The following is an 18,729-nucleotide window of genomic DNA, read 5'->3' on the forward strand; positions in this document are numbered from 1 at the left end:
TGTAGAAATTCTTTGTAGCTGGTATCTGTAAAAATGCAAATAGAGGCCAATTTTTACTGCAAAAATTTAACTGGATATTGGATTTTGTCTTAAAAAAAAAATTAAAAAGATTGTATATTTGCAAACTTTCCTCAAATGTTATCTAGTGTGTATTACAGAATATAATCTGATTCCACTCCAGAAATATTTGCATATAGCCTTGGGTCATTTCAGTGTCATCACTTCTAAATAGGGATAAATGGTTCTTTCAGGCTATTTACTTTGCTGCTGCCTCCCTTGAGGTGTGTAGCATGCTCAGTAGTGGTGTCTGGAAGAGCAGAGATACAGGTGCTTAGGCTGGCCTACAGCATGCAGGCAGATTCATATCATTCTCTTGCAGCTGCAATTCGAGCAGAGGCTTGTTCTCAAAGTTTTGGGGGTTGGGTTAGGCATTGATGCCAGCTGGCCAGCCATCTCTACCTGAACAACAACAAATAATAGTCCCCAATGTCATCTGGATTCCCTTGCTATCCATGCACCTACTTTCCTAATCAGGTTTTCACAGTCCAGATTCAACACTGCACTGTCCCTGGACCCCATAAATTCAGACCAGTCGGTGGGGGGGGGGGGGGGTTCTCAGTCTTACACCCAGGCATTAATGGAACCGGAATCCTTTAATCTTAAAGGATGATCTAGTACTTTTTAATTCTGTGTATTTCATTTAGTTGCAACTTAGGATCATCTATTTGAAAACAACTGTCATTGAAATCTTCTGCGGGGTTGAATCAGTAGTGTATTTCACAAGGTAATGTATTGTTAAGTCTCCTTCATGTCAAGCTCCAAGTCCTGATGATTTCATAGGTACTTCCATGTGATTTTCTTGGTAACAATCTGGAAATGGCTTGCCACTGCTTTCTTACAATTTTTTTTAAGCTAGCCAGTTTAACTTCCAATCCTAGTATTTCCCAGTGGTATCTAAGTCCAACCCTGCTTAGTTTCTGAGATCAGCCATGGCTGGCTAGGCATCTATTTAGACCAGTTCTGCCAGTCCTCTAAGGAGAGGCACAGTTGCTCAGGGACAGAGCACAAGCTTTAAAAGTAGAAAGCATGCAGCCACTGCCATCTCCTGCTAAACGCATCTGATAAAAAAGGTTGGGAAACTCCTCTGAAGAGCCATTCCCCATCAGAACAGACAGCATTTAACGAAATAGAACAACAGGCTGATCAGATAAAAGGCAGTTGTCTGTATTCCTATGAGAACACACGAACCTCCCTTTCAGATTCTTAGAATTATTTGTCCAAAATATATTAACAGGTATTCCTTATCCAGAGATGCTAAGGATTGAATTTGCACCAAGGAATTATTCTTTCTAAAGAAAAATGCAAGACTTTTTAAGATGCCAACAATAAGCAATCCTGAACAGCTAAATCAAGAGTAGACAACCTGTGGCCATGCAGATAGACTTCACCTACCATAGTCCCTTTCCTTTGACCATGTTGGCTGGAGTTGAAGAAATCCCAAAACTTAGAAGGGCATCAAGTTGCCTATACTTGAGCAAAGGATAAAGTTGTACTGTACCTTATGTTTCTTACTGGTGTCCAGATAAAGGATTTGACTTCTAGAGGAACAGGCACTTGTCACAGCGTGCCTTCCACCTTGCTGCTTCTGCAAATAAATGTGCAGAAAGAAAGCTATATTTTAAGAGAATCTCCATTTTAAACACTGATCTCATTTTCCCCACTCATGGGATAATGAAAAAATGCCTCAAAAAGCAAACATCACTTTGGTTCAAAAGCTGATGCAGGTCTTTGTCAAGGATTTTTTAAAATTAAATAAGCATATCCATACGTCTTTGTAAAACAGCAATTCTAACCTATTTTAGTGCCTTACACAATATCTATGTAAATATATTACTTTACATCACACTGAAAATGTTTATATTCTGTATAGTTCTGATTGCTTATAGCAGTCCTTTTCTATTGTCCCTTCAATATTTCAGATTTGTTCTACTGATCAGGGAAGCCTTCATCTATATTGATATTGCATATACAGCAACCATTCATGGACAATTGGCTAGTTACATAAATCACGGTTTTAGAAATCCTGAGAACCAACATTAGGACCACCCAATCTTCTCACACATGTACTAGCTGCAATTTTCTGTTTTTTATATAATTCCACTCCTTGGCCAACTACTCACACAGTAGCCCAAACTACAAATTTTATAGGCATACACACACGTCTGTCTGTACATACTGACTTAAAAATGAGACATATCAACATTGCTTCAGGAGGCAGAAAATAGGATTTTCAGAAGCATGCCTGCCCATCCCTACTGCATTTTGAGGACTGAACTGCATTCAGAAAACAGAAACAAGGAGTAAATATGAGAGAACATGAAAGCAGTTTCAGGCAGGGTTTTTATCTCTTCCTTACCAGATGGAAAAGCTTTTCCTCATTTCCCAGCTGCTTCTCTGCTGTTGAGGGACTGGGACACCTCTGCCAGTCTATCCATTTATCCTCTGCCCATTTTACTGGGCTTCCTTGGTTTTCCCTGTTATTCTCCAACTGTTTCTGCCCTGGCTTGGCAGAATGGAAGCACTCCCCTTGGCTTACCCACTCTTTTTCCAAGGATGGCATTGGATGCACATGGCTCTGGGAGCTTTCTTGGATTCTTGGACTAGTCCCTGGTTTGATGGAGTGTGCAAGAGCTTCTTGGACCATACTCTTCTGTCCAAAAACTGCAGGGTCTGTGGGGCCAAAGGATGTGCAGCAACCCTTCAAGTCATTTTCCTTCCTAGAAGTGAAAGCAATTGAATGGTCTCTTTTGCTCAGCCAATCACTACTGGTACTGGCCCTTAAACTCCTGGCTTCCCTTTGACTTTTCCAGTTATTCTCTAGGTGTTGCTGTGAAGCAGCACAGCATCTTGTCTGCTCAAGGCACATTTGGCTACTCTCCATCAGCCTCCCAGGACTTGGAGAATGTCTGAGCTCTCTCAAGCTGTTCCAGTTGTCTTCGCTGCATCTTCCTGGGCTGCAAGTGTGTCTGATCTCTCTCTGGCTTCTACCAGTAGATCTTCCAGGACTAAAGCTATTCACGGTCTCTGCACTATGGTTTTTCAAATTGATTCCCATTTCTTTCCTAGGATTAAAAGAATGCTTTTTCTCTCCTTGGGCTCCCCACTGATCATGCCCAAGCCTTGAACAGACTAATGGCTGCTCACCTTTCCCTCTAGCTACAATTCCACTCCTTGGGCCAACAGCACAGATAACTTCTTGGGAGTCTCTTATGTCCTTTTTTGGCTGGTCAACTGTACCTACAAGGAGCAAAGGTTTGCCTCGTGCCTTCCGGTCACTTTCTTTATACCTATCTAGTTGCCTTGTGAGCCTTGCTTGATTCTTGTCCAAAGTCTTTGACGGATTAGCAGCGTGCAAGGCACTCACACAGCTTTTCCATCTGGTCTCTAAGCCATTCTTCCCAGGGCTTTTGTGATGCAAGATCTCCAGTTGGTTCTTTCTACTGTTATCCATTTGCTTCCCATGAGTCATAGGACGAAGGACAGCCCTCTCTGCACTGGAACTCAGATGGGACACAAGCTCCTCCAATTTCCTTCCTTCTCTCTCCATTTTCTGAGAGGTTGAAGTTGCTGAGTACAAAGGCATCCCTCTACTTTGGGTTTCTCTCTGTAACTGCTGAGTTGGACTCCTTATGTGCGAAGATTCACCTTGGCTCTGGCTACTTATCTTGAGTTGCTGTTCTGATCTTCCTATGCAAAGAGAGTCTCTTTTCCTGGACTGTTCTGGCTCCCATGGGAATCTTTTCTTTACCTGAAGCAGGGAAGGAAAGAGAACAAATCATGCAAGTCTCATCTGGGTACCCACTGCAAACAGCTAAACTTAATGAATTATCTTGGAAATTAGAAATCCATCAGAAAAGCATCCCTCTTGCTGAAATTTGTAACTTGGGAATTCAATTTCCTACAGTGGCTGGTTTCCTCATATCCCTGTTTAATTTTTAGTAACGAGAGTGTCCTGCTGCATTTCCCTCACTATTGGATATTCAAGACAAGCCAACATAGTTTGTTAAACAAAACAGAAAACCCAAAAAGCTTGTTCCCATTAGCAGGGGCCAAGATAGCTGCTTCATTCCACTTAATGGTAAAGCGATCCTTACTCAACTCAGACCTGCTTGGTCTTACTGAGATGGCTTTGCTGGCACTGAGCTAGGTCTTCTGTGTATCCTCCACTGCCTTATGTTCCCAAGCAGAAACATTTAATTAAGGCAATATTTTAAAAAGAAATACATATTCTATGTTGCAGGAAAGTGCTGCAATTGCCTTGTTTAGAACAGGAAATAGCAGGTTCTCTAAATGTTGTAGAACTACAATTGTCATCATTGGGAGTGTTGGGATTTGGAGATAAGCAACTAGTGGTCAGCTATTTTTCAGGTATTACAAAAAGAGACAGTGGCATTCTGGTGCTGTAAGATTTAAGGAGATAATTAGGGTTATGGGTATTGCATATGCAAAAAAACATTCTACTATAAAGCTCAATAACTCAAGATCAATCTTTCTCAATCTGACATCCTTCAAGTTAGTTGGGATTGCAACTCCCACAATTCCCCAATCATACTGTCCTGGAATTCTGGGGAATACAATTTCAGCACATCTGAAAACCAGTAATGTAAGTCAAACAAAATGATTAAACATTACTTTGTTGGAGTTAGGCAAACCACTGATTGCTAGTCAGATACTTTTCTAAGACTTCTGAGATTTCATTAGACCTTTTCCACATGCTTACAAGCCTGCTTTGTGGTCCAAGATGCTATGACCTATGCTCTGTGTATACGGTAGGGAGTTCTATAAAATAAATCCAGAACACTGAAGATGCTAAATTCTGCAGCACTAAGGGATTTGCAAAATATACAGAACACTTTCAATAGTCCAAGAAAAGCTCATATACTGCAGTCAAAAAATCAGTATCAGATTATTTGGTCAAACAGGTTATTCTGAGCTCCTGACCTCTGACCTTGAATCCTATGTACTTGCTGCCCTCAGTGATTACTATCAGTATCTTTAAAACAAAGAAACAAACAAGGGTTATTTTGTAAGGACAAAGTAGATTCCTATATCATGTTGGTTCATACATAGTGGCAATTTTTTAGATCTCATGCTCACATCTATTATTACAGGAACACACACGCCTTGGGACTGGGCCACTGGCAGCCACCACTAGCAGTTGAGGAAATTAAAATATAGGTTTCATCTATTTTTAGTTGCCATGCCCACCCATGAAAATGTTCTGCCATCCTTTGGCAAAGGAGATGACCAAGCAATTTCCTCCCAACACCAAGCTGCAAAGATACAGGGGATTTCCTCCCCGAGTTCCAAGGCTGCAAAGTTGTGTTATTTACAGTTAGGGCACCCAAAGCTTTGCATCTTGGAGAAGCCTGAAAGCCCCATCTTTCCTCACTGATTTTTTTCTTCCAAGAAGAAAAGATGCTAGGAGTCCCTTATACTCATGTATCTGCAGTGCAACTCTGGAATCTTTTCAATCCTTTGAAGCCATGGGAATCTGAAAATGTTGAGGTTATTATACAGCCAGAAAGAGCATTCAAGTTCCTTACTGTACAGTGTAAAACATCAGAAGGGAATAACTTCCCTGAAAGGGTTCTCCTGACAAATTTGGTATCCTTACAAAACTAGTACACCAAGGGGAGGGTTGGGCTGGTTTGCTTCTCCCTCACACCATGGTGAATTTTGTGCAACCTGGAAGAGTTTGCTACAACAGCATTTTCAAGCTAGCAACTCTCTACTTGTTTGCTTTGAAGTGGTACAATCTTCAGCTGTCTGCACTATGGACAGGTCTAAATGTCCTCAGTATTCCTCCCCATAGTTGAAAAGCAAAGCTGAGAAAGCAAGAGCTTCATTCTTCAAGGTAGACCGTCACAGGAACCAAAACAAATTAAGAAACACAACACTGAAAATATATTTTCCTTTTCCCCTTCAATATCCAGCTGCTAAATGAAACTGAAATTCTGTGCTGTGGACCAGTCACTCACTTCTCTGCACAGGGTGGGGCTCGACTGCCTTCTGACTAACCGCCCTTCCTTGGCCAGCTTCAAGGACTTACTGTCCAGCCGTTCTAGGAGGCCCTCCTCCAGAGCTTGGAACACTTCCAGTGTCTCTGACTTCCTAACAACCAAAAGGAAAAAAGGCAGTCATTCAGAAACAACTGAAGTAATCTGCAAAGGGTCTTCACATTCAAATACATGGACAATATGAGTATTTATACTCCAGGCAATGTTTTTAAAATTAAACTATTTGTAATATCTATGCAAATGGTTTCAAGGTCTGGTAGCCTTGAGTCATGTTTGATCACAAAACCCATTACTCTCCCAAAGGCAAGGGTATGCTTGGGATAATGGGAGCCTTAATATATTTCAAAGCCATTGGAGGGAAGGCTACTGATTTCAGTCTATATGTAGTTTGAACTGCAAGGATTTTTTTCTGAATGGATGCAAAGATTTGGCTCCCATATTATTTTGAAGTCATGTTGTAAGTTGACTCAATTTTGGAACCCAGAAATTATGGTTTTAAACCATAGTTTATAATTCCATATATTACATAAATAATAATTAAGCAGTGTATGAACCCTAGGTTTGATTACATTTCCTCCTGCTACCCACATCATGCTTGGGATTTCACCCTCCCCTAGGACTGATGTTAGGGGAAGCTCCAGTCTTTGTTTCTCTAGCTTGTAACTGAAGAGTGTGGGTATGTTCCTGTAGCTATGTCTCTGCCTCTTCTCTAACTCCAGGCTAGAAATGAAAAACAGAGCTAGCAATCCCTCCATCTTTCTGGGAGAAAGCTAGACCCAGCCATTTTGGTGACAGGTAACAGCAAAATGAGAGCAAATGTAAAGCTAGGATTATAACAGATCTGCACTAAATGGAATGAACAAGTTCTCTGGTAGCAACCAATGTTGGCTTGAATGACAAGACAAGGCAAAATTGATGAACCCTGAAACATGTTACATATGCATTGGAAAACTACAGTGAATAGTGTAGTCCTTTGTTGATACGCTCAGTGAAAAACCTGAATGTGCAGTCTCAACTATCATTATATAGGTAGCATGCCACTTATGGGGAAGTCTTTTATGTACAGGAATCTGTTGGCACTAAATCTTCTCCAGAATCATAAGAGTTGAAGAAAGTCCTATAGCGCAGATACTCTGGCACTAGAAACTCTCCAACAGATGGGTGTTCAGACTGTACCTTAAGAGAGAGAACTTAATCCCACATGATTGCCTATCAAATTACCCACCAAAAAGCTTCTACTAACATTCATCCAAAATTTATTTTCAACATAGCTTAAGCTCAATAGATTTTTTATAGTAATAAAATACAAGTCTTTGCCTTCTTCTGAAGGTAGCCCTTCAAATGTTTGAAGTGTGCTATCATGACCATTTAGTCTTCTTTAAGTTGAACATGCTCAACAAGCTCCAACCTGTGGCCCTCAGTAGGGTACTCCAACACCACTCACACCCACAGCCTCTTATCAATGGCTAGGCTGTCTGGAACTTGTAGCCCAAAGTATATGGGGGGCTCCAGAATGTTTGATTCTGCTCTAAAGAGACCAAAAGGAATGCTCTCCATATTCTCACAGATAAATCTATGTGGTAATATTATTATCACAAAGGCTTACCCAAGTCAAGTCAACTTTATTACAGTCAATTAGACCAGTACAATATTAAAAGGAAGGGAAAGACATGAGGTATGTCCAATCCAAATAAAATATTATATATCTGAAACTATTCTAGTCAAGATACTTGTCAATTATAATTTAAAAAGTCATTTTACAATAATTTATGTACCATGGGTTAAATATAGAAACACAAAATGCTTATATCAATTTTTCACTATGATACGTCGGCTCTTGAGAGCTGCTGCACAGAATTTTGCCACCTGCGCTGTAACAGTACTCCACTCATCTTTAAGAAGAATTTGAAGATATTCGGTGTCCGAACGGCCAGGATATCTGCTAATCGTTGGAGAAATAAATTTTGATCGTATTTCTCTATAAAATGGACACTGTAAGAGGACATGCCTGGTGGTTTCCACTTCCCCAGAACCACACGGACACTGCCTTTTAGCCAGTGGGACTCCCTTATATTTACCGTCCAGCACGGCTGAGAGTACATGACATCGGGTGAGTGAAAAGGCCCTCCGGTAGTTCGCTACCTCTAGCTGATTAAGATATCTGGCGGCGGCTACAATATATCTAGTGGATTCTGGGGCCAAGAACGATGGAACTTTTTCTAGATCGGCTTGCCTCTCCACGTCTTCCACCCTTTATCTCAGGTTCAATTTTACCTTGTCAAAGCCCAGCTGGAGTAACGAGGATGGGGAGATACCTAGCCTTGCAAGATTACCCTCAACAGCCTTGATCTATGAAGAAACAAATGTATCTTGAAGAATTAATGGAGCAAGGCCTTGAGGGAAAAGGTTGAGTTTTAACCATAGATTTAAAGATGACAGGCAAATTCTTGATTCGACCTTTAGAAGACCGGTCTCCAGGCGCAAGCAGGCATTTGAAACACAGCGAGGCAATTGTAAGATTGCTCTTAAAAATTTGGACTGGACTCTCTCCAGGGGTAAGGAGGAGGAGGAGAAGGGTCCAAGGTATGTCCCATACAGCATCTGAGCAAGAGATTTCGCCTGGAAAAGTTTGATTGCGGTGGGTACATAATGTCCTCCTTTTAAACGTAACAGTTTGAGGATGGCATTAGCTGACCTCTGTCCGACTGCAGCTGCATATTCGGAATGCGCAGTCCTTGAACCAGTAGCATGTATAACCACACCCAGATATTTAAAGGTAGTCACCTGTTCTATACTGTGCCCATTGAGGTACCAAGAGTGTGGTCTTGGTCTTTTGGCAAAGGCCACAACCTTGGTTTTCTGGAAACTGATTTCCAGTTTGTCTTTGTTACAGTACTGGAACAAGACTTGCAGGGCTCTTTTTAGGCCCACAGGTGTCCTGGAGAGAATTATGGCGTCATCAGCATAAAGCAATAGGGCGATACTGCGATTCCCTATTTTAGGGGGGTGATGGTTTGGATTATTTATCCATTTAACCATATCATTGATGTAGAAATTAAAGAGCAAGGGAGCTAAAATGCACCCCTGTTTAACCCCCTTTTGAACTTGTATCGGTTCTGTGAGAGCCCCTTGCATGTTACACCTAACCTTGAGGGTCGTGTTGGAATGTAAGACACGTAATAAATAGAGAAGCCTACAATCAATAGAGGCAGCTTCTAGCTTCTCCAATAGCTTGGATCTGGTGACAGAATCAAAAGCTGCCTTTAGGTCTATAAAGGCCACATATAATGAAGCTGCTCTGCTGGACACATATTTTTCAATCAAGTGCTGCAGGATCAAGCATTGGTCAATTGTGCCTCTCCCCTCTCTAAAGCCTGCTTGTTCTTCAGCAATCAAATTGTTGGAGTTCAACCAGTCCTTAAGTTTGTCTTGCAGGTGTTTGGCATAAAGTTTGCTAATTATATTTAGCAAACTTATTGGTCTATAATTAGCAGGGTCATCTCTATTTCCCTTCTTGAAAATTGGGACCACAATCGCTAAGCCCCAGTCCGCTGGGATATTTCCTGTGGAATCAATGTAGGTAAATAGTGATGCCAGGACTGGGGTCCACCACTCCCTATTATTCTTCAGTAGTTCAGCCGGGATGAAGTCAGCACCAGGGGCCTTCCCTGTCTTAAGTTGATCAATAAGAAATTTAATTTCGGATTTTGAAACTGGATGCCATTTGGGTACATCCTTCAGGTTGTACATTTTTTCCTCGCTGGGGGCATCTTCGTACAGCCTCCGAAAGTGAGACTCCCAAACAGCAGGTGATATGTGGGAATCTGTTGGAGTATATGTTCTAGTAGTTTGGGAAGCTATTACATGCCAAAATAGGGAAGAGTTCTTACTCTTTGCTGCCTCTATGAGCCTTTCCCAGGTGGACCTAATGTCTTGCCTCTTCTTATTTGCCACTAGTCGCTTGTATTGTTTTTTGAGAGTGAGATGTTTGAGTGTCATTAAATTCCTGTCTCCAGTCTTGGTTTTGTATATTTTATATGCTGAGGTAAGGGCTTTCTTTGCTTCCACACAATCCTTATTGAACCATGGCTTTGATACAAGGACAGGCCTCTTAACTGAGAAGTCAGGATCTTGTGCCAATAACGACTGTAACTTTTGCACTAAATTGTTATATAATTCTAGTGCATTTCAAGAAGGGTTGGCTGTTATAAAGTCCAATCGCAGTGTTTGAATATTTCCCTCTGCTAAAGCTCTCCTTACCTTCTGATCAAGGGACTGGGACCAAGCGACTCGACATCTTGTTAAGCCTGCAGAAGAAATTGCAGGCCTAAAATAGACCCCAGAAGGCGTTTGCCAGAAAGAAGTTTTCAGTTGTATAGAGAGCGGTAAATGATCACTTTCTAATGATGGTAAAACTTCAAAGTGTTCTATATCTTGTATTAGGTCCATAGATGTTAAAATATAATCAATGGTGCTGGTTCTAGCTCCCACCATAAATGTCACTTCTCCAGGATGATCTCCTACATGCGAGCCATTTGTTATAAAGAAATTGAGCCTATTTGCCATCGTTGCGAGGCAAAGGCCAGCATAGTTTATTCCTTTATCTTTAGAGAGTCGATTTCGGGGGATACTAGTCAAATCAGAATCCTCCACTGGGGGGAATTGCTGATATTTGGCATACAGTGCATAATCGTTTGTCCCCAATCTAGCATTGAAATCTCCACCTATTAAGACTCTAGCATTTGCATGTTCCATGAGGAGATTACTAACGTAGTGTTCCAAGTCCATCCATAACGCAGTTACTTCAGATTTTCTTTGCATTGGCGGGAGATGGACATTGATTATTAAAAGTGAGTCTAGATCCACCTTAAGCAGAATGGCCATAGCCAAATGTTTTAGAGGGGGAACAGCTACTGGCTCTACTCTCAAGGAGGTTGATATCAATATACCCAACCCTCCTTTCAGTCTCAAAGGCTTACCCAGTTCTCATGCTTGTGGCTAGCAAAGGTTGCAGTTTGGGATGCAATAGCATCTCTTACCTGCGTTCCTGCCCAAAGATCCGTTCTACCTCTGCCCGACCTGGACTATGGGCACGGCTGTGCTCTTTTTCAAAAGCCTTCTGGTGGTGGAGCCGCTTTGCCTTGGGCAAGTCAGCCAAGACTGTGTAGTTCTGCCTCATCAGCCCATGTCGGCCCTCACTGCTGGCACTCTTGCACCAGCTCAGCTCTGAATCTGCCAAGCTGAGGGAGGAAGTGGGCCACCTGCTTGCTCCTGTGGCATTGCTAGAGGCAGGCAGCATGCTATGATTAGTACAGGAAGCGGAAGAGGTCCAACTTGACTCTGATTTACGACACTCCAAAGAGAAATAGCCACTTTCAGCTTGATGCTTCCTCCTACTATTCCCATAGTCCTGGCTCATAGTCCTGGATTCTAGAGGGGAAAGAAAATATGACATGAAACAGTTGCTCAGAAAGATGCACATCCCTAGATCAAATGCACCTCTGAGCAGAGTTGCTTTTAAAACAGAATTGGGCAACAGAGACCCTAAAGCAGTGTTCCTCAACCTTGGCAGCTTGAAGATGTGTGGACTTCAATCTGCCAAGATTGAGGAACACTGCCCTAAAGGACTAACAAAAAACATTCTGATCTATTCTTTTTCAGAATCATCCTTCACAGTGATAGAGTAGTATTATTACAGACTTTCCAGACCAATTGTTCTCCAGACATGTTGAACTACCAGTTCCTATCAGCCTCAGCCAGCCTGCCCCTTGGCTATGCTGGCTGGTGAAAACATGAGTTATAATCCAAATATGTAAGTGATGTCAGTTTGGTGAAGGCTCTTTTATTATCAGTGATGCATGTTGGTGGCCAAACTGACACAGCAGACCCTTCTGGCCAATAGAAAGCTTAATTTAAAAATACTTACAAGACTAGGAAATGTAAAAACAACTTTTTGGAATTCGCATGGTGAGCAAACAAGGAACCCCCTCAATTTCCATCTAATTATTTCAAGATGGTTGAAAGAACCGTGAATGGATATAGGGTAGGGTAGGGAAGAGAAGAGAAGAAAGTTGGTTCTGATGGGTTGCAATTGCAGCTTTTGCACCACTCTTCAGGACAAAACAAGTCTTCATCTTCAGTGATGAGAGTAAGCTGAAAAACAGATAATCTTTACAAAGAAGATTTCTACTAATTTCTTCTAAGGCAATGTGCATTCCATTCCTTCATGAGGCCATTCCATGAACAGAGTCCAATTTCTAGCTCTGAGATGTTGTTATCTGCAGAATATGAGTTTTCAAAGAAGGGAGAAGAGGAGTGTCTAGGTCCCTGGCACACATTTGTATGCACAATGTATGGAAATGTTACTAAATATATAAATATTAGCATTTACTAATACTAAATGTTACTAAGAAATCCAATGAAGACAAGGCTGGGCTTTCACTGGTCAAAGGGAAAGACTTCAGTGCCCAATACAGGTTCACTTCCTCTTCCTCAGAATTTCTTGTTGTTTTTTTTTTCTGTCCTCTCTGGGAGGTTACTCCCAGTTTTTAACCTGCTTCTTAATATTATTTCCTTTTGCGGCTTCTGGATGACGACCTATGGCAGGTTAGACATCCCTGCGAGTGTCTCTGTGAGCGAGGACCGCGGTGAAGATTGGTGGCCAGGCGGCAAGTCCTGGCCGATGAAATTCTCTCCTCAGAAGGAGAGATCGAGAGATTGCCCACTTGTGCTCTGGACAGCTGCTCCTTGCGAGGATACCACAGGAATTGAGTTTCTTGCAGTTGATTGTGGGTTGAGCAGCTTGGACAGCTTGAGAGCTGAGGGATTACCATTGTGGTCAAAACCGCTGGGCAGCCTTTATGGACACTTGACCCACAAAAGCCTCACTTTCTTAAACATTTTCGGATATAATTAATTTACAACTTAAGAGAGATCTTCTAACCAGCAGGAAAAAATAAAGACACTCAGTGAGTCACCTTCGATTTGAAATTGTATTTTGCAGTTTGTTGTTTGGTTTGGATGAAAGAATGGGTGTTGCTGAGAAATAAAAGACTTTTAGAGTCAGAAGAGCATGACCTGAAGTTTGGATGGCATGGATATTTATGGTATGATAAAGTTAAAGTTAATGTGGATTTTAAAAATCATTTTATTAGACATGCCATATTGAGAATATGGAATAGATATAAACCCAGGCTGTGCTCGAAAACACCTCTATGGATTTCAGCACAAGAAGCATTTTACAGAAGAGAAACAGGCAAAGACAAATGATTAACATAGCAAGAATTATTGGAGAATCACCAAGGGGAATATAAAATTAAATGAAGAAAGCAACTAATGGCAGAAAGATATAGTTGTCAATGGTTTTCCCATTTATAATTATCAGAAAGATTTAAGATGGATAAAAGACTTATGGTATGGAGCAAAGAAAGACAGAATTTGAAGTGCAACTGTGTACTAATGATGAACATGTAATTGCTAAAATGTATATTTTGTTGAAATTTGAAATGGAAGAACAGGTTATGAATGTATGATAAAGTGTGCTAAGAATTTTGGTTATAATATACAGATGGATCAATGGGAAAATATGTGGTCAAAAGAGTTGAAATTTACATTATGTTATCATCTTAAAGAGAACTTTTATAAAATGATGTATCTCTGGTACATGATGCCAGCGAAATTATCTAGCGTGTATAAAGGCGCTTCAAATGTATGTTGGAAATGCGAATAACATAAGGGACATTCTATTGTGCTTGGACATGTAAAAAAGCTAAAAAAATGTTGGATTCAAATACACACATTGATACAGAGGGTTTTAAAGATTAATATTCAATTGAAGCCAGAACCTTTCCTTTTAGGTCTGATGGATACACAGAAAAGAGTCATGGAAGATTATTTCAATATATGATTACTGAGGTGAGATTATATGCACAAAGATGGAAAGATTTGGCACTGCCCACCATGGAGGAATGGTTGGTGAAATTGGCCAAACTTGTTGAGGTGGACAAACTGACTTTGAATAGAGAAAGGTCATTACTGACATTCATCAATGACTGGAAACCTCTTAAGGACTTTTTGTGTAAAAAAGAAAATGATTTTGTGACTTATGGTTTGGATGAGAAAGAATAAGTTATAAAAAGATGGGAATTATGATGTAATTTTAGAGAGAGTTTTGATTAGAATTGTATGTATAACTGCTGAGAGGAAGATCAGAAGCCATTTGTTTATATTTCTTTTCATGTTTTCTGTTCTGTTCTTTTTTCTATCTCCTTTCTTCTTTGCCTCTTTTTTCCTTTCTTTTCTTTTTCTCACATTTACTGTATCTTTTTCTTTGAACGTACTTATTATATATATAACATCTTTTAATAAAAACTATTTAAAAATATTATTTCCTTTTGCCCTTCGACCACCTCCAACCTGTCTAAAACCTTCAGGTTTTTTGAAACCTAGATAGGTCTTTCCCCAAAGAACCAAATAAGAGTTAAAATCCAGTATGACAGAAGATTATGTGAATTGAAGACTAATATATCTGGAAGGCACAGTATTAGGGAAGGTTGATATAAATGGTGGAGCAAAATTGTGTGTGTGTGCACGTGTGTTTTGAGAGAGAGAGAGAATTTTTATTTGAATACAGATTTGTCTTCCTTTGCGGAGCACTAGGACAGGGCTCTTTTTTATGAGGTAGTGTATTTCCTAAAAATAAGGTCTACAGAAAGACCAGAGCTATTGTGGTGATAGAAAAATGTACCTGGTTTCAGACAACTCCAGGACACTGTTCTTCTAGAGGATGTTGCCTCAGCCCATCTGTGCCTATCAAAGTGCAAGTTTTCAGATTGTACCTTTTTCTTCTGACTTGCACTGGGTAGCGTGTTTTCTTTTTCAGACTCCAAAATGTTGCTGAGGAGTCTAGTCATTTCCTGGTCCTAAGAGAAAAAGAAAAGAATTAATGTGTCACTGAAAAGGTCCTACAGAGAAGCAGGTTGATTCATGTACTTATATTTCATACAGTGAGAATGCTGAAAAATAGTAAAGCTGCAGGTATCTGGAGGAGTATTAAAATATTGATGTTTTGCTTGTGGAATGGATGTGGAACCTGTTTAATGTTTGTGTGAAGACTGCATCAGGTTCTGACAATTAGAAGAATGCTATTCTTCTTCCTTTGTATAAAGGGAAAGATAGCAAGAGTGAATGCAAGATCTATCAGGGTCTGGTTTGTTAACCGTGCCTGGAAAAGTATTTTGGCAGAATTCTGAATGCAAGGCTACAAGAGGGGTCTATGAGCAAATTTTGGGAAGTGCCATATGGCTTTACACCAGACAGGGAATGTGCAGACTAGACTTTTGCCCTTCAGGTCACTGAAAAATGTATGAATGGAGAAAGTTCATTGTACATTTGATGATTTAGAGACAGCATGGTAAAGAGAATAAGGTTAACTCTGAAATATTTTGCATGCATATGGAATAGTAGGTTGTTAAAGCAGATATGAGAGTAAATTGAATGCTTAATTGTATAGGTCAGCGCTGAGCAAGGAGTAAGACAAGAGAGTGTGATGCTCCTGTGGCTGTTTAATGTATTTATTTATGGTATAAGGAATCCTTATGGCTTCCCTATGGTATGTTGATTGAGGAACCAAGTATATATATATATTTTTGGATGCAGGTGATGCTGTACTGTTGTTTGGGGACCCAAATTATTTTTAGCAAATGACAGATTGTATGATGCGAGAAAGTATGGATCTGAAAATTAATGTCAAAGAGCAAGACAATTGTCAACAAGGAAAGTGGAGTGAGTGGTTTTAAGTTATACATACATGTAAAAACCTAGAGCAAGTAGATGAATTTATGTACCTTGGAATGGTTACTAAATATGAGAAAATGAATGGATTTCATTTTCAAATTTAAGATACACAAATGCTGGTAGAAACAGGGTGGGTAATATGTGTTCGGTTATGAGGAAGGAATGTTTGTTGAAATAAGTGAAAAGGGCTATGTATAAGTGTCTGCCCACTTTGCTACATGGAAGCAAGAGCTGGGGGTGCCTGGAGAAATATGAAGGTTTCATGCAATGGCAATGGAGTACTTAAGAATATATGATAAAATGAGAGAGAAAGTCAGGAATGAATGGGTGCTGAATGAATGTACTAAACAAGTCCCTTTATGTGGTTTGGTCATAAAGAGAGAATGAACGAGGATCAAATTGGAAAACAAATATATGGAGGAGTGAATGGGTTGAGAGGAAGGGGAATACCACGAAAATTGTGGTTGGATGGAGTTGATGAGATGTAGTGGAAAAAAGAATTAGCAAGAATAGAAAGGTATAATAAGATATAGTGAATGGTAGAGTTATACATTAAAATTACATACGTATATATTACAAAATTATATATAATATTCCATTCCACTGTGTCCGATTCTCGGAGACTGCCTAGACAAGTCCCTACAGTTTTCTTGGCAAGGTTTTTCAGAAGTGGTGCCCTTGCCTCCTTCCTAGGGCTGAGAGAGAGTGACTGGCCCAAGATCACCCAGCTGGCTTCGTGCCAGAGGTGGGACTAGAACTCCAGGGCTCCCAGTTTCTAGCCTGATGCCTTAACCACTACACCAGACTTGCTCATTTATTTATTTATTTTACTTTATTCCTTTACATTGCTTTGCTTACTATTTCTTATTCTTTTTGTGCTTATTCTGCAAGGGAACAGTATGATGGGTATGTAGATATGTGTATTTTTAGCGTGCCTTTCAGCATGCAGTCCTTACAAAGTAGTTTACCATAAATAAAAATATAATTTTAAATGAAAATAATCTGGAATAAGCAATATTTTAAAGACCCTTTAAAAAACTGGCAACACTGAAGCCATAGCATTTTAGTGGTGATTGGGTTCTACAAACCTGGGAGCCACCATGAAAAAAACTCCATCTCTCATGAAAGCTAAAATCTCATCTCATATTGAACTCAGCTCCTGGTGACACCAGGGCCACAGCCACATAATTTTCTCAGCCACATTAGAGAAGTGGTTTGCCAATGCCTTCTTTGGGATTTTTTTCCAACTTCCCAATCTGTCTACAGCCCTGATATGCTTTGAACTATCCTCATACTATCCATACTGGATCCAGCTCAGTTTCTGAGTCCAGATAAAGTTATCTAGATGCTTATACTCCTTACCAAAAAAAATCTTATCAACAACCTGGTGAGCAGGCCTCTAAGGCAAATCTTAAAAGATGCAGATACCTCCAAATAAACTGCTCTCTAATCTAAAGCATGAGGATAAAATCAGTATTCTGAATTAGGTCTGGAAATGAATGCAAGGATACAGAACTGTAATTCATGTTCCATTCACTTGCCACCACTAGTATCTAGAAATTCCCATACTTTTGGAGGCAACAGTTCTATATACAGAGCTACTGTATTAAGAGGCCTCCTCCCAAGCTCAATCCAGGAAAATATCCCACAGAATATCATGGGTGGTATTATCAGAAGAGAAACCAAAGAATTGGAGCCAGCTTGGGTTTATCAAGCATAAGCCATGGCAAACAAACCTGTTCTTTTATGATAGAGTGACCACAGGAATGCAGTGGACAGAGTGTACCTTCACTTTAGCAAAGCATTCAACAAACTATCCCATGAGTAGAAAATATGACAAAATGTGGGCTGGACTATGCTACCATTAGTTCAATATACAGCTGGTTGAATTAGTGTATCAAACAGATATACATCAGTGGCTCTGCAGCAACCCAGAAGTGCTGAGTAGCATACTGCAGGGTTCCAATCTAGGCCCTGTGCTGTTCAATATACTGGATGAAGAATTAGAAAATATTAACAAATCTTCAGAAGACACTAAAATAGGGGGAATAGCAAATACAGTACCTTCGAAGGCAATATCAAGATTTAAGAAGACCTTGATAAACTGGAACAGACAGAAACCAGCAAGATTAATTTCAACAGGGAAGCTTCTTGTTGTAGACATTGTAAGGAGAGAGACATGTTAGTTTATGGTGGAAAAAAAATCAAGAATCTGGCAGCATTCCCTTTCATGAGCTGCAGCTCACTTCAGCAAATGAAGTAAAAGCTGATGCCTTTTAATAAAAGGTGTTAGTTGGAAAAGGTGCTGCCAGTTTCTTGATTTTGTGCAACAGGGAATAATATAAAGTCCTACGTGAGTAGGTAGTGGTGATGAGGAACAATGCTGAGCAACAGGACATGCAAGAAGGATCTAGGTGTCTTGGTGGATCGTAAGTTGAGCAAATGCAGCCCTAAGATGCAGTATAGTATCAGGATTAAGAGAAGTCATTGTTAACCTTCTTTCTGTGTTGGACAGACCGTACCTACAATGTTGTGTCCAGGTCTAGCCACAGCAATTTAGGAAGGACATAAATAAACTGGAGCTTATTCAGCAACAAAAATAAGAGGCCTGGAAGGAAAAACATACAGGGCATATCCCATCTGGCTAGTTTCTTTTGCCAGCAGGGAAAGTTTAGAAGTTTCAGAAGCTATGCAAAGTCAGAGATGGGCAACCTTTGTGTGGCCAAAGGCTGCACTTTCTAAAATCTATTTTTTCAGCTACCTAGCATGTATTGTCATTATTGAAGGAGGGGTGGATTTTCTGCTTTTTAGTAACATTTTAAGATTGTATTTTTCAAAAAACGGTTAAGTATTT

At 40.2% G+C, this 18,729-nt stretch overlaps 1 protein-coding gene across 2 annotated transcripts in view; it reads right to left on the bottom strand.

Moving 5' to 3' along the window:
• TRIOBP (TRIO and F-actin binding protein) overlaps positions 1–18,729 on the bottom strand; it is a 66,452-nt gene that overhangs the window by 39,209 nt on the left and 8,514 nt on the right. The window contains exons 4-8 of one of the 2 annotated variants that reach the window (XM_088141052.1): positions 14,827–15,001; positions 11,120–11,510; positions 6,042–6,174; positions 2,417–3,808; positions 1,559–1,645 (exon numbers count right to left, since the gene is read on the bottom strand). In XM_088141052.1, coding sequence (XP_087997178.1) covers positions 1,559–1,645; positions 2,417–3,808; positions 6,042–6,174; positions 11,120–11,510; positions 14,827–15,001 — 2,178 coding nt within the window. Of the gene's footprint in view, positions 1–1,558; positions 1,646–2,416; positions 3,809–6,041; positions 6,175–11,119; positions 11,511–14,826; positions 15,002–18,729 lie in introns of those variants that run through there. The other variant, XM_088141050.1, reaches the window with a different exon arrangement.

Source organism: Python bivittatus, unplaced genomic scaffold, assembly GCF_059951505.1.
Source record: "Python bivittatus isolate LINGU-HERP-01145 unplaced genomic scaffold, Pbiv_v1 ctg000330_np1212, whole genome shotgun sequence".
NCBI classification, from domain to species: domain Eukaryota; kingdom Metazoa; phylum Chordata; class Lepidosauria; order Squamata; family Pythonidae; genus Python; species Python bivittatus.